Raw genomic sequence first — 13,289 nt, 5'->3', positions numbered from 1 at the left:
TCAGAGTCCCAGCTGCTTAGCTGAAGCAACGGCAGTTTTCGCTTGCCTCCCGGCGCTTGGCTATACCCAGCGAGGCTTCGGTTTGGGCTATTAAATACAGGGAGCGATGGGGTTTGGTAGTCAAGCTCTAAATAACTGTCTTTATAAAAGTCGAGATTTGGGCTCTGTACAATCACTGGAGAGGCGAATTTTTGCACTGTTTATGAAGGCGTCAAGCCGGGCGAGGCGATTGCGTGTTCAGAAGGGGCCAAAAAGACACGTGTCCTTTTAGCCTTGAGCGAATGCTATTGAGACGTCACGTGGTAATTGTGCTTTGTTAGAACCGGGTTATAGCTTTCGGTGGGACGGCCGTGCAATCATCGCATGACAAAAACATATACTTTCTAGTCAATTAGGGACATTTTCATAATCTTTTGAGAAGCCATCCAAGATAGCCACCGATCTTGACACATTTATGAACGACCGGGCGTCTGAAGAAATATTTATGCTGGTACAGCAGGGTCTCTTAATAATTAGTAGCAGTAGCTGCAGGATAGCGAGAAAACCAGTTCAAAAGATCTCTGTACAGTAAAGATCAAAATCGGTTGTTCATACGCACGCTCTCTTTGATTTCTGGCGCACGGACCGCACTAGGGCGTGTATGTAACAGTGAACGGCGAACACGGTCCTCGATGTACATAGGACCCACATATACGAGAATAGCATGGTGGTCTTTGGATGTCTTTCGAAAATCACTGAGAAAGGAGATGAGCGTTTGACAGCTGTTTCTAGAGAGGTACGTGTATTACATAATTAATTTGCGCTGAATCAACATGAATTTCGAACCTTTTGCAACTTCCCAGTCACTCGCTTGAGGAAGGGTTGTTTCTTGGTTGTCGAAACATCAGGAGGCCCAATTGCTTCGTCCACCTTGCCTTGATCCCTTAGCATAGCTGCAAGGTTACTCATCGCCGTGATCGTAGCTGGATGTTCATCCCCAAGAATCCGCTGCCTCTTCTCAAGCACCTCTTTCATCATCGATGCTGCTTCATCCAGCTTGCCTTGATCACTTAGCGTAGTCGCAAGATTGTTCATCGCTGATATCGTAGCTGGATGTTCATCCCCGAGAATCCGCTGCCTCTTCTTAAGCACCTCTTTCATCATCGATGCTGCTTCATCTAGCTTGCCTTGATCACCGAGCGTGTTTGCAAGATTGTTCATCGCTGAGATCGTAGCTGGATGTTCATCCCCAAGAATCCGCTGCATCTTCTTAAGCACCTCCCTTTTTATCGATACTGCTTCATCCAGCTTGCCTTGATCACCGAGCGTGTTTATAAGATTGTTCATCGCTGAGATCGTATCGGGATGTTCATCCCCGAGAATCCGTTGCCTCTTCTCAAGAACCTCCTTTTTCATCAATGCTGCTTCATCCAGCTTGCCTTGATCACTTAGCGTAGTCGCAAGGTTACTTATCGCCGTGATCGTAGCTGGATGTTCATCCCCGAGAATCCGTTGCCTCTTCTCAAGCACCTCTTTCATCATCGATGCTGCTTCATCTAGCTTGCCTTGATCACCGAGCGTGTTTGCAAGATTGTTCATCGCTGAGATCGTATCGGGATGTTCATCCCCGAGAATCCATTGCCTCTTCTCAAGAACCTCCTTTTTCATCGATGCTGCTTCATCCAGCTTGCCTTGATCACCGAGCGTGTTTGCAAGATTGTTCATCGCTGAGATCGTATCGGGATGTTCATCCCCGAGAATCCATTGCCTCTTCTCAAGCACCTCCTTTTTCATCGATGCTGCTTCATCCAGCTTGCCTTGATCACTTAGCGTAGTCGCAAGGTTACTCATCGCTGATATCGTAGCTGGATGTTCATCCCCGAGAATCCGTTGCCTCTTCTCAAGCACCTCTTTCATCATCGATGCTGCTTCATCCAGCTTGCCTTGATCACTTAGCGTAGTCGCAAGATTGTTCATCGCTGAGATCATATCGGGATGTTTATCCCCGAGAATCCGTTGCCTCTTCTTAAGCACCTCTTTCATCATCGATGCTGCTTCATCCAGCTTGCCTTGATCACCGAGCGTGTTTGCAAGATTGTTCATCGCTGAGATCGTATCGGGATGTTCATCCCTAAGAATCCGCTGCCTCTTCTTAAGCACCTCCTTTTGCATCAATGCTGCTTCATCCAGCTTGCCTTGATCACTTAGCGTAGTCGCAAGATTGTTCATCGCTGAGATCGTATCGGGATGTTCATCCCCGAGAATCCGCTGCCTCTTCTTAAGCACCTCCCTTCGTGATATTGCAGCGTCATTCCAGCGCCCGACTTTTGCAAAGAAAAAGCCAAATCTTTCTACAGCTTCAAGCCAATCGACTTTGTTCCAGTCATTAATTCTCGAGATATTCTTGAAGCTGTGTATGTTGTCTGTCAAATGCGGCACAACTCGTAGCTTCGTCACAGGTCCATCCTGGCGATCACTACTAGTCTTTATGTAGTCGTCCAGGAGCTGTGACGCTGCATACCACAAACGTTCCACTTCGTCCTTGTCGCTTTTTAGTCGATCGTAGCCCCAGGCATGAACAAGGCGATGAATGGAGTATGAGGTTTTCATCTTCTTGCGCTGGCAGAGTGAATACTTTTCCAGAACCCAAAAACATTTCTCTAACTGGTGGACGTCAACCCTTGTTTGACACCCTAAGGCCGACATCCATGGTGCAACTGCTGTTGAGCCCGGATCCCTATCTAGGCCAAATAGCTCGAGGAAGATGTCATCATAATGGATAAAACACAACAACGTCATAAGTCGGCCTGCCTCAGGAAGTTGCTTAGACACCGCATCGTAAGACGTCTCCCACACTGTCATAACGCTGTGATGATACCTTGCAACAAGTTTATCGGGTATTTCTGACAGCAGATCCCGTCGGCGGCTCCGGAATTCATCCAGATATGCAGATAAATTAGACGATAGCCGCGGAGTCTGCGACACATACCTTCCTGCCATGCTGACTGCAAGGGCAAGGTAACCCAGCTCATGCACGATGAGTTTGGTTTCGGCCAACACATCCTCTCGCTCTGGCTGTATCTCCGCGCAAGCGAGGAAGAGCTCAACACTCTGCGCCTCTTCAAGCTCTTCAACAGAAACCCCTTCGAACGTCGATCTAGATTTTGCGATGGATGATCGACTTGTGATAATAATGTGCGTGTTGGAGGATCCTGGGCAGTATTGAGACAAATCCACAAAGTCTTCATCTGTCTGATGCAAAGAATCAGCACCATCAAAGATGACGAGATATTTTTCAGATGCTCTAGCAAACCAGCCGAGCACTTCTCGCTTCACATCTTCAGGTTTCGGATCGGATAGTGGCTGTGTAGTATCTACTAGCAGCCGGTAAATAGCTAGAAAATCTCGGTCGACAGAGGCCGTGTGGTCTGCCTGGATCCAGAACGTAGCATTATACTCGGTTCGATAACGCTGTACGTAGCTGAGAGCTATCTGTGATTTTCCTGCTCCGCCCATACCCCATACTCCCACCGTCCTTACTTCCCCTTGTTTATCGGCTTCCAGGGGTTTCGTGAACTGATTTCTGATGCTATCACGAAGCAAGGGTCGCTGAACAAATGTCTTGACTGGTGTCATTGAGCTCAAAGGATAACTCGGCACAAGAGGAGTGGCTGGAGCAGAAATATTCATTGTTAGTTACTATAACATAATGAATTATATCATTGTAGCTAGAAACGGCCAAAACTAACCAGATCTACTCATTGCCAGGGCTCGTTCAACCTCGTCAGCGATGGTCCCCAAAACTAGTTCACACGCCAGGCTGTCGGGAGAATCAAATTTGCAAATAGTGCTATGATCAGCGTGTATGGCTATCTGCTTCTCACGTGTGCCCGGAAGATTCAATGTAGCAGACTTTTTGTCGACGATCTAATAGAAGTTAGTGAGATGACTTTATCTGCTTCATTCGTTTCATCTGTTTGACGTACAAGACCTATCTTGCCATACGGATCTCCTTCATAGAAGTTGACGACAAGACACCTCTCGGGCAAATGGCGAGCCTGTTCAAATCTTTGCATCGCTTGGTCCGAGTTTGCCTTCAAGGCTTCCAGAAGATCATTCTTTGGCTTGGACATGCCCGTTCTAACTATCTTGGCCACAATATTACCAAGATTGGCATAATTCCCGCCCTGGTGCGGCGTAGCAAAGAAAACGAGAAGACAGGCTGCCTCAACCATAGATTTGTATGTGACGTCTAATGTGGCCGCCACGAGTGTCTGTGGGGCATTAATTTTGGAAATTAGCTATGCGAGTAAGTACCCTCACCTCTTTGACGATCAATCCACCTAAGCTATGGCATATGAATATAAGAGGCCTTTGTGGGTCATTCTGCGCTGATTAGGATCCCATTCTAATCAAAAATGGGCTTTTTATTTAAGGTATACAGTACCTTCCGCTTCAGTTTGAGCCATTGCAACAAGTTGTTCGCGTGGCCAGACAGCTTGATAGCCGTTGCACCAATGGCAGGGCTCGAGTTGTACTCGAAGAGCATCACCCGAGCATGTTTTGGAAGAAGGGCGACCGGGAGGAAGTCTTTCAGCCAGAGCTTGTCATTCATTGTCCATGTCTTTCGGGCATGGTTGTTGCTGTTCTTGAAGTTGAGACCATGGACAGCAACGATACTAGCGGCACAACCCGTTAGCTTTGCGCAACCCCGGGAACTGTAGCACATACTCCAGCTCCGCCTCGCAGGGAGGATCACTGGATGCGCTGTCATAGATGACATGGAGGCCAGCCTGGGCCATTGTCGACGATGGTAGGGCGCTACAAGGTAGCTTGGTCAAGGAACCAAAAGCGGGGTAGATTGTGGGGTACGGCGGGCGCGTCCTCAGGAACGATGAGCGGATCTCAGGCACAAGCAGTAACGTTATCGGGTAAAAGGACTAGCAAAGATGATTGAGGGGAAATGGCTTGAAACCTAACCCTGGATAAATAGGGGGGTGTTTTGGGTGTTTGAAAGGAAGAAGAAAGAAGTCAAGGACTAAGATGGCCAGATGGCGAGGTGGTTTTCAGCTGTGGTGTTCATGCCTTAGGCAGGTTTGAGGCCCTAGTAAACCAATGGATAGGAAGAACAAATGCCAAGGACCCAACAATGAACAGGGAAACAGTCAAAGCCTAGTCCCGCAAGGCTCATTTTCCTTGCTTGTGGACATGGATCAACCTGATTGACAGCGTATTTCCACCAATCACATCACTTACTATTCTACAAGGGCAATCAATCCCCCTGCCTTGAGAGCTTATTCACCCACGTTGCTCTCAATAACGAATTTTGCGATGATTGCATCGTCAAGTTGGACATTCATACTTAACTGGATCCATTATATTCGCGTTTAGATCTTCGAGCTGGCAGAATGATGAAGACATATTTCGTGACTTGTCACTTCTAGTCACAGTCGTGCTATATTCCTTTTCAGCAGAGATCGAATCTATATGGAGTATCCGAAGTTCGAGAGCGTCTATGCCGGCCTAGTAGAGCATAACGGTCCCCTGATCCTGGCGTTGACCAGTATACAGACAATATTGAAAGGAACGTGATCAACAATAGCAACAACAACTATATGTTTTCTTGAAAACAGAAGATAAAAGAAATGCTAGGGCACGAATCCAGACGCTTCCTGTTTCTTTTCTCGCTCCCAATCCTGAGTTGATGCCGCTTTAACCTGAGCACGCCTGAGCTCATCTTGGGTCTGGACTAAGGTTGGCCTGACGGCTGGGGGACCTCCGCGAAATGTGACTTCGTTAGGTCAGACTTCAGCCCTCTGCGAGTGCTGAAAGAAAACATAAATAGCCCAAAATAGGTTCTCATTAACGCTGGATCGTATGCAATAAGCTGTTACCTAAAGACGTCCCACAAACCTGCTCACTTGTTCTTGGCTGCTCATGCCCTCCAGAGATTCCCAGATAAGATAGTCATATGCTTCTCTCAATTCACGTTGTCCATTTCGAACGGAAACTCGGAACGCATCCTTGTTCTTATCCAGGAGTGCCATTCTAAGCCCAGACGACTGGTTTATGATCAAGAGACTGTCACTGTTGTACAGACTGAATTGTTGTTTGAACCCCTGCCGCAGAAAGCTCTTGTACAAAGGTTCTATGTGTTGAATGTGACGAAGTGTCTGCGTTGCACCTGGAGTTTGAGATTGCGATTGAGCAGAAAGCCCGAGTACTTCAGCAATCCTGCCAATCAAGGTCGGTTCATTACCTACAGCCTCGGCGGCGTGGTATCGTACGCTTCTGTCCTCATGCTTAAGCAGTTTTATAAGAGCAGCCACTGTCGTATCTAATAGTATCGACTGCTTGCCTATGGCTCTGGCGGCGGAGGATCGTATGTCGCTGTCCTCATCCTTGATCAGTTCCACAAGAGTAGCCACTGTCGTATCTGATAGTATCGACTGGTTGCCTATAGCTTCGGCGGCGTGGTATCGTGCGTCGCTGTCCTTATCCTTGATTAGTTCCACAAGAGCAGCCACTATTGTATCTGATAGTATCGACTGGTTGCCTATAGCTTCGGCGGCGTGGTATCGTGCGTCGCTGTCCTTATCCTTGAATAGTTCCACAAGAGCAGCCACTGTTGTATCTGATAGTATCGACTGCTTGCCTATAGCTCTGGCGGCGTAATATCGTATGTCGCTGTCTTTATCTTTGAACAGTTCCACAAGAGCAGCCACTATCGTATCTGATAGTATCGACTGGTTGCCTATAGCTCTGGCGGCGGAGGATCGTATGCTGCTGTCCTTATCCTTGAATAGTTCCATAAGAGCAGCCACTGTCGTATCTGATAGTATCGACTGGTTGCCTATAGCTTCGGCGGCGGAGGATCGTACGCTTCTGTCCTTATCCTTGAATAGTTCCATAAGAGCAGCCACTGTCGTATCTGATAGTGTCGACTGCTTGCCTATAGCTCTGGCGGCGTGGTATCGTACGCTTCTGTCCTCATCCTTGAGCAGTTCCACAAGAGCAGCCACTGTCGTATCTGATAGTGTCGACTGGTTGCCTATAGCTCTGGCGGCGGAGGATCGTATGCTGCTGTCCTTATCCTTGAATAGTTCCATAAGAGCAGCCACTGTCATATCTGATAGTATCGACTGCTTGCCTATAGCTTCGGCGGCGTAGGATCGTGCTATGCTGTCTTTATCCTTGATCAGTTCTATAAGAGCAGCTACTGTCGTATCTGATAGTATCGACTGCTTGCCTATAGCTTCGGCGGCGGAGGATCGTACGCTTCTGTCCTTATCCTTGAATAGTTCCATAAGAGCAGCCACTGTCGTATCTGATAGTATCGACTGCTTGCCTATAGCTCTGGCGGCGGAGGATCGTATGCTTCTGTCCTTATCCTTGAATAGTTCCATAAGAGCAGCCACTGTCGTATCTGATAGTGTCGACTGCTTGCCTATAGCTTCGGCGGCGTGGTATCGTGCGTCGCTGTCCTTATCCTTGAATAGTTCCACAAGAGCAGCCACTGTTGTATCTGATAGTATCGACTGCTTGCCTATAGCTCTGGCGGCGTAATATCGTACGTCGCTGTCCTTATCCTTCAGCAGTTGCGTAAGAGCAGTCGTGATCGAATGCGAAAAAACTCGTTCCGAGCTACCCAAGGCTCCCAAAACTACCTTTTTCTTCCCAGATATACTCAAGACATCACACAAGACCCTGTCTGGAAGCTCTGACTCTCTTACCAAAGTCGACGACCCGGTATAGTCAATCTCGAATAGCACCCACTCCGCCAATCGTCTTTCTCTGCTCCCTCGAATCTCATCCGGTAAAGAAGTGGCCTCGCTCAAGCAGTGCATGACAAGCCGCTGATGCGTTGGTCCAAGAAGATCAGCTGGCTCCTTCTCAATCTCCTCAAAGAAGCGCGCTGACTGATACTCATCTGCGTCATCCAGCAGTCCAGCAACGAAGCGCCACATGATGTCGTATCCTGCATCATATTTGTGCTTTTGGAGAAAGTCGATAGGATGTACGACTCTAGTGCTCTTCTTCTCGAACAATGTGTACTGCATCTCCCGCTTCTCACGTTTCTCTGTCCAGTGCCGCACAAAGTATCGTGCGGCGAAGTACTCCTGGAATGTTAGGTGTATGAAGTGGTAGAGCTGGTGTGCAGACTTGGCTGATGGGTCCGAGGTCCGTAGAAACGAGAGGCACGGAAGACTCTTGTCTAGATCTAACAATAGACTGGAATCTTCGTTGACCCTATTTCGGTCACTCAGATTAAACTCTATCTTATCAGCGGCCAGACCAGCGAAAGCCAGGTGCTCCAGAAAACGCAGTTCATCCTTGACATATTTTTCGATGAACGACTGGCTGGCGGTAGTCAAAGACTCAGCTTTAATCTTCTCAAGTCTAGCTGCATCCTTCTTACACAGACTCGTTTGGATCGCTTGGTAGAGCGTCGTCATCGTTTCTGGCTTTTTTTCACGATCGCTCCCTATATCACCCCAGCAGTAGCAGAAAGCATCGAGTTGTACGGGTATGCGGACAAGGCCGCGGACGAGCTGATGGCTTCGAAGAAATGCTTTGAGCTCATCCACGTTCTCTCCATGGGTTTTCTCGATATACTCGTCTACCTGCGCTGGGCTGAACCCGATGGTCTCTAACTCGAGATCGACATCGATGCCGTGTGGAAGAGTCGCAGACGGTCGTGATGTGATGATGACATTAGGCTGGCTAAGAAGTTCATATAGAAAAGCGAACATATCATCGTCCTTACTAGTCCCCGCTACTTCATCCCAGCCGTCAAGGATGAAAAGGGTTCGCCCAAGTGTCAGTGTTTTATACAGCTCTCTGGCGAAGCGTGTCCCATCACTTTTCTTATGCTCTCCCGAGAATCGAAAGAACTCGTGATCGAAGAGCGTCCTAAGATCGTATCCTAAGCCTGCACGTTGCTTCAAATTTCTCAGAGGTACCCATAGCACACGGTCAAAAGTCTCGTGCCACATTTTGTTCCTGATGAAGTCATGGACCATCTTCTTGCACAAAGTAGTCTTGCCAACGCCAGCGCGTCCACGGACCAAGACTCTTCTTGGCAAGAGGATATTACCGTCAGGTTCTTTGCGCTCGTTGAAAACATCTGCCAACCGAACCTGAATCTCCGCTATCGGCATCTCAACTTTCTGCCGTGCAAAAAGCGAGAAGGGTGAGAGCTGCGATGTCGAGTTACTATCTTCCGACTGATTTCTAGCTTTTGCGTTTGTCTTGATATGATCCACAATCGAGAGGTTGATGTAGCATTGGTCCATTAATAGAGGGTCTCCTGAGAGCCGCTCAATCTTGAGCCTTTCACTTGTGTAATGCTTCTCACGTATATGGTCATCTGCTTGCTCGAGGAGAGACTTGACCCGGAGCTTTTTGACTGCATCCTTCAGCGCTCGGTAGCCAGGGTGCTTAGGGCTGTCAAACTTGTTTAGCCCAGCGTGATCAGTATCTATACCGACAGGCTCTATCGAAGAGCCTCTAGCTGACTCTCTGTCCACGATCTACTCAAAAGTCAGGATGGATTGTATCTGATAGGAGGCTCATATATACACAGCCGATAGAGAGCCCCAGTAAGTATGCAGGCTTCGTTTCATAAAAGGATATAACTGGCTTGAACTGGACGAGAGGCCGAAAGCGATCTTCGAGGTCCGAGAGCTGGCTGTGATTGCGCCGTAAGTTCAAGAGCAGCGTTTTGTTAGAACCGAGAAAACCGGTCAGTTGGCTTAATAGAGCTGCTGGGGTTGATAATGATGATCCTTGATGAGGAGTACCGAGAAAGATGATGCCGCACGTATCTTCGAGTATATTTGACGACGTGTCTGCCGCACAAAGAGCCTGTGATAGAGGTGCTGTGTGAGAAACAGCATGATATGGTATGAAGCGCTTACCTCTTTAATGACGATACCGCCGAAGCTGTGACCGATGAATATAATGGGAAGGCGTTGTGAGTCGCCTCGATGTTGGGATAGCTTCTCTAGCAGCCTTCTGCCAATTTGCTGCGCCGTCTTCTCCGGAGCATCGACCAACCAATCAGAGTTGTAAGCAAAGCTCGATATTCTCGCGGTCGGAAAATCTTCTCGCAAAAGATCTCGGAGTAGATGTAGCTTCGAGAGGCTGCCAGTGGAGGGCTTACCTTCCCAGGTATGGACGGGATGTGCGCCCAAGCCATGGACAGCAACGATCCTATTCATTGTATCAGATGCTATATCTATTTGTCGGTACTCAAATCGATCTCACTCGAATTTAGGGCTTGGTGGGTCATGAACAATCGTGATTCCATCTGGGCGCGAAGTTTCGTTACGACGTTGAACTTTGGCAGCCAGAGGGTAAACTGTAACGAATACAGCGACAACACCAGCCGCAAAGAAAGCTCCTCGCGTTACAGAAGGGCTGCCATTGATCGTACTCATTTTCAGTATACTTTAGTGAGGAGCACTCAACCGGATTGAAGTTTGAAACTCCTGGAAAGGCAAAATCTGTCGAGAAACGAATGACTGAAAAAGCCTACTGGAGTGCCTCAAGTGTGTAGACTGATGGCGCTTCAGCGAGGCTCACTCCAAAAACCTTTTACACCTAGGCAATGCTAAGTAATCACTCACACGCCATCCAGCCGCTACAAAAACATAGACTTCCATTTGCTATAGGCCAGCGGGTGTTCTGGAAAAGTGCCAAGGGCGCTTACACTAGGCACCTTAGAAAGCGCCAGTCGATTAGGTAAGTTACGGAGACCCGTGCCACATATTTGACCGGTTGCCAGTCAATCGCCACTATGTTGCTGCCATTAATGATGCGCAAGGTTATGTACTCAGACTAGCTGGTATTGGCTCCCAGCCGTTTGATGGGTTGGCTATCGTCAGATCCACACAAAAACATGCAAAAGAGTAGATCTATGCCACCATGAATGAAGGTGGTGCCTCAATTCGTATCTTGTAGTCTTTCTTCGAATATACCTTTGTCATATTGACTTGAGAGGCTTTAACAGAAATAAACTCAATATTACTCAAAGAGATGTGCTCAACTAAACCATTTGCGATTATTACCGCTCAAACACAAGCTGAGCATGTCCTACGATGACCTCCTGCATCAACGAGAAACACTTCCAGCCGAAGTGAATCAATACCCTATGCACCTGTGAGCCGATAGATGGGCTGGAATTTGCAGGGCTTGCATTCAGACTTCGTCTGACATGTACTTTCTTGAGGATTGTCATCCTCCGAGAAGTACCTGGTGTGATGACTGTGCCGTCGTTGATGCAGGACACACGGCTTGTTTCAAACTTGCGTGTGATTCAACAGTGATTGGCACAGGGTTGATCATGGGTGGTCTGCTGGTTAACGACAGGCACTGGCGCGAGTGCGAACACGTATTCGCGCACTGACTATTTCAACAAAACATTCCCTACATACACCAAAAGCTTTCCTAATTTGTCCTGTACTGCAGACTCTACACCTGCGGAGATCCTCGTCGTTGAGTCGGTCGACAGCCTCATTTCCACGCTGAGGCTTGACTAGGAGTTTCCAGTTACGCGCCATGACTAGGGGCCGGCTAGTGTGAGCTGTCAATTTTTAGGTCGCAGATCATTGCTATGTTGATCTCGGACTTCCTCTCACCATGTTTGTTGCCATACGACCAGTCAGTTCTCGCCAGAACAGCTCAGGGAGGTGTGCACGAAACTGTTCAGCGAGGTGATTTTACTTAACTATTTCGTATTTCAAAACGCACGCATGCGGAATCTCACGGCGTTGAGAGTAACAGATTACAATCCGTCATCCACTAGAAAAAAACAACTCTCTTCAGCATAGCTAATAGCCGATACAATGTACGCACCAACCGCCATCGGTGTGGAACGGAGCTGAGACACCATTCTACCGATCATTTTTAATCCATTTCAGCCTCCTCTCACGGTACCGTTGTGTGGCGATCCAATTACCGATGAACAAGTAGCAGAACGTAATCATCACCAACCCTGTGGCGGCGAGCGGTCCCACAATGGAAAAAATAGTGAAGCCATACGATGCCGATTGAAATGCTGTATTATTTTGGAGTGCCTCAGTGGCAAGACCGACTTGCATCGCTGTGAGAACCACAGCAATATAGACAGTTGAGCTGGCCAGTAGCGCAAAATTGTCGTGAAAAAACGAGCCGTATTGGTTCCAGCGAGACGCATAGCCGGACAGTGGAGTCTTCCAGTAGAAGTATATTTTGTTGAGTCGACTGAGGCGAAGCTCTCCGTAGTGAAAACGTGGGTCAATAGCGGGGTAGATGGGTGATGTACCCAGGATTTCCCGGACGGCCTTCCTCCACGCTGACCATTGTACTTCTTCAGGAATGAGGTGTGCTTCCTTGGCAATATAAAAATCGCTCTCGTGTGCCATGAGGGCCGCGTACGAGAATAGAAAACCGAGTGCGCGTTCCCGTCGGCCACGACAGCTGCACTGTTCACCGTTGAGGACGGGTACTGTATGACAGTAAAGAAATCTTTCCCAAAAACGCGGGTCGAGGAGGAAACGTGGCAGCGGCTTGAGGAATATCCGATCGGTCGTCCAAACGAGGTGCAAATCTAGTCTCTCAGTGATGAAGATCTCACGATTGAGCAAACGCTGCTGGTGGATAGGACGTGGCGGCATGGGCCGGCCCGCAATCCACAAAAAGTTGTGGATGTTGGCTAGCCGACACAGATCGATCTCCTTATCTACCCAATCGAGGATGGTTGTTAGTAGCGTGCGATCATTTTCAACATTAGCAAGGCTAAAACTGTGAAAAATCTCGGGCGCTACTAGGTCGTCCTCTTTCGTCCGTCTGGACGCGGGAAAAAGAGAGTAGAGATCATCCTTCGACATTTTTGACACATCTGTTGTCCCTGGTAAGATACTCTTCTCCAGCAATAGCTGGTGGAAGGGAGGCTGCTTTTGAGCTTGCTTAGCATAAGGTAGATTTTGCGCGAGCTAGGAATAGGACTTACTTGGTTTCGTTGTGACACCGTCATGGTGTAGAAGGTCTTGGTGATGAGTAGCTACCCGGGTTGATCTTTAGAGCGCAGCTGTATTTATACGATGATGCGTAGCAGCTGAGTGCATTGCGTCGTCTGGCCTTGCATGCCCTCTGGGCCTAACAAACTACTCCTCAAATACAAGCCTTGAGATTCATGGTGATATCGGTGAGGGGGTTGACGGAGACCAGTTGATAAACAGCCAACCACTCTCAGCTTGTGTCAATTGCATACGCACCCTTGGCGTGATTCAACACAGCCCTTGGCACGTCACCTAACAGGCAGAATG

The 13,289-nt window shown here is 48.3% G+C and overlaps 3 protein-coding genes across 3 annotated transcripts; all 3 read right to left on the bottom strand.

The window, feature by feature from the left end:
• Positions 1-807: 807 nt before the first annotated feature.
• FGSG_08956 (uncharacterized protein) lies at positions 808-4,781 on the bottom strand (the record flags this gene model as incomplete). The annotated part of the gene is made up of 6 exons (XM_011330558.1): positions 808-2,845; positions 2,969-3,650; positions 3,729-3,906; positions 3,966-4,253; positions 4,427-4,658; positions 4,711-4,781. 6 exons carry the CDS (start codon positions 4,779-4,781, stop codon positions 808-810), a joined length of 3,489 nt encoding a protein of 1,162 aa, XP_011328860.1.
• A 1,346-nt stretch (positions 4,782-6,127) lies between these two features.
• FGSG_13479 (uncharacterized protein) lies at positions 6,128-9,140 on the bottom strand (the record flags this gene model as incomplete). The annotated part of the gene is made up of 3 exons (XM_011330557.1): positions 6,128-6,163; positions 6,243-7,568; positions 7,713-9,140. 3 exons carry the CDS (start codon positions 9,138-9,140, stop codon positions 6,128-6,130), a joined length of 2,790 nt encoding a protein of 929 aa, XP_011328859.1.
• Positions 9,141-11,876: 2,736 nt separating this feature from the next.
• Positions 11,877-12,997, bottom strand: FGSG_13480 (uncharacterized protein; the record flags this gene model as incomplete). Its single annotated transcript, XM_011330556.1, is given in 2 exon segments — positions 11,877-12,956; positions 12,974-12,997. The coding sequence occupies 2 exon segments, from the start codon at positions 12,995-12,997 to the stop codon at positions 11,877-11,879; spliced, it is 1,104 nt and encodes a 367-aa protein (XP_011328858.1).
• Positions 12,998-13,289: the final 292 nt, after the last annotated feature.

The sequence above is a fragment of the Fusarium graminearum genome, chromosome 4 (genome assembly GCF_000240135.3).
Source record: "Fusarium graminearum PH-1 chromosome 4, whole genome shotgun sequence".
Taxonomy (NCBI): Eukaryota; Fungi; Ascomycota; class Sordariomycetes; order Hypocreales; family Nectriaceae; genus Fusarium; species Fusarium graminearum.
The sequence above is the reverse complement of the archived record's forward strand: the minus strand, read 5'-3'. Positions and strand labels throughout refer to the sequence as shown.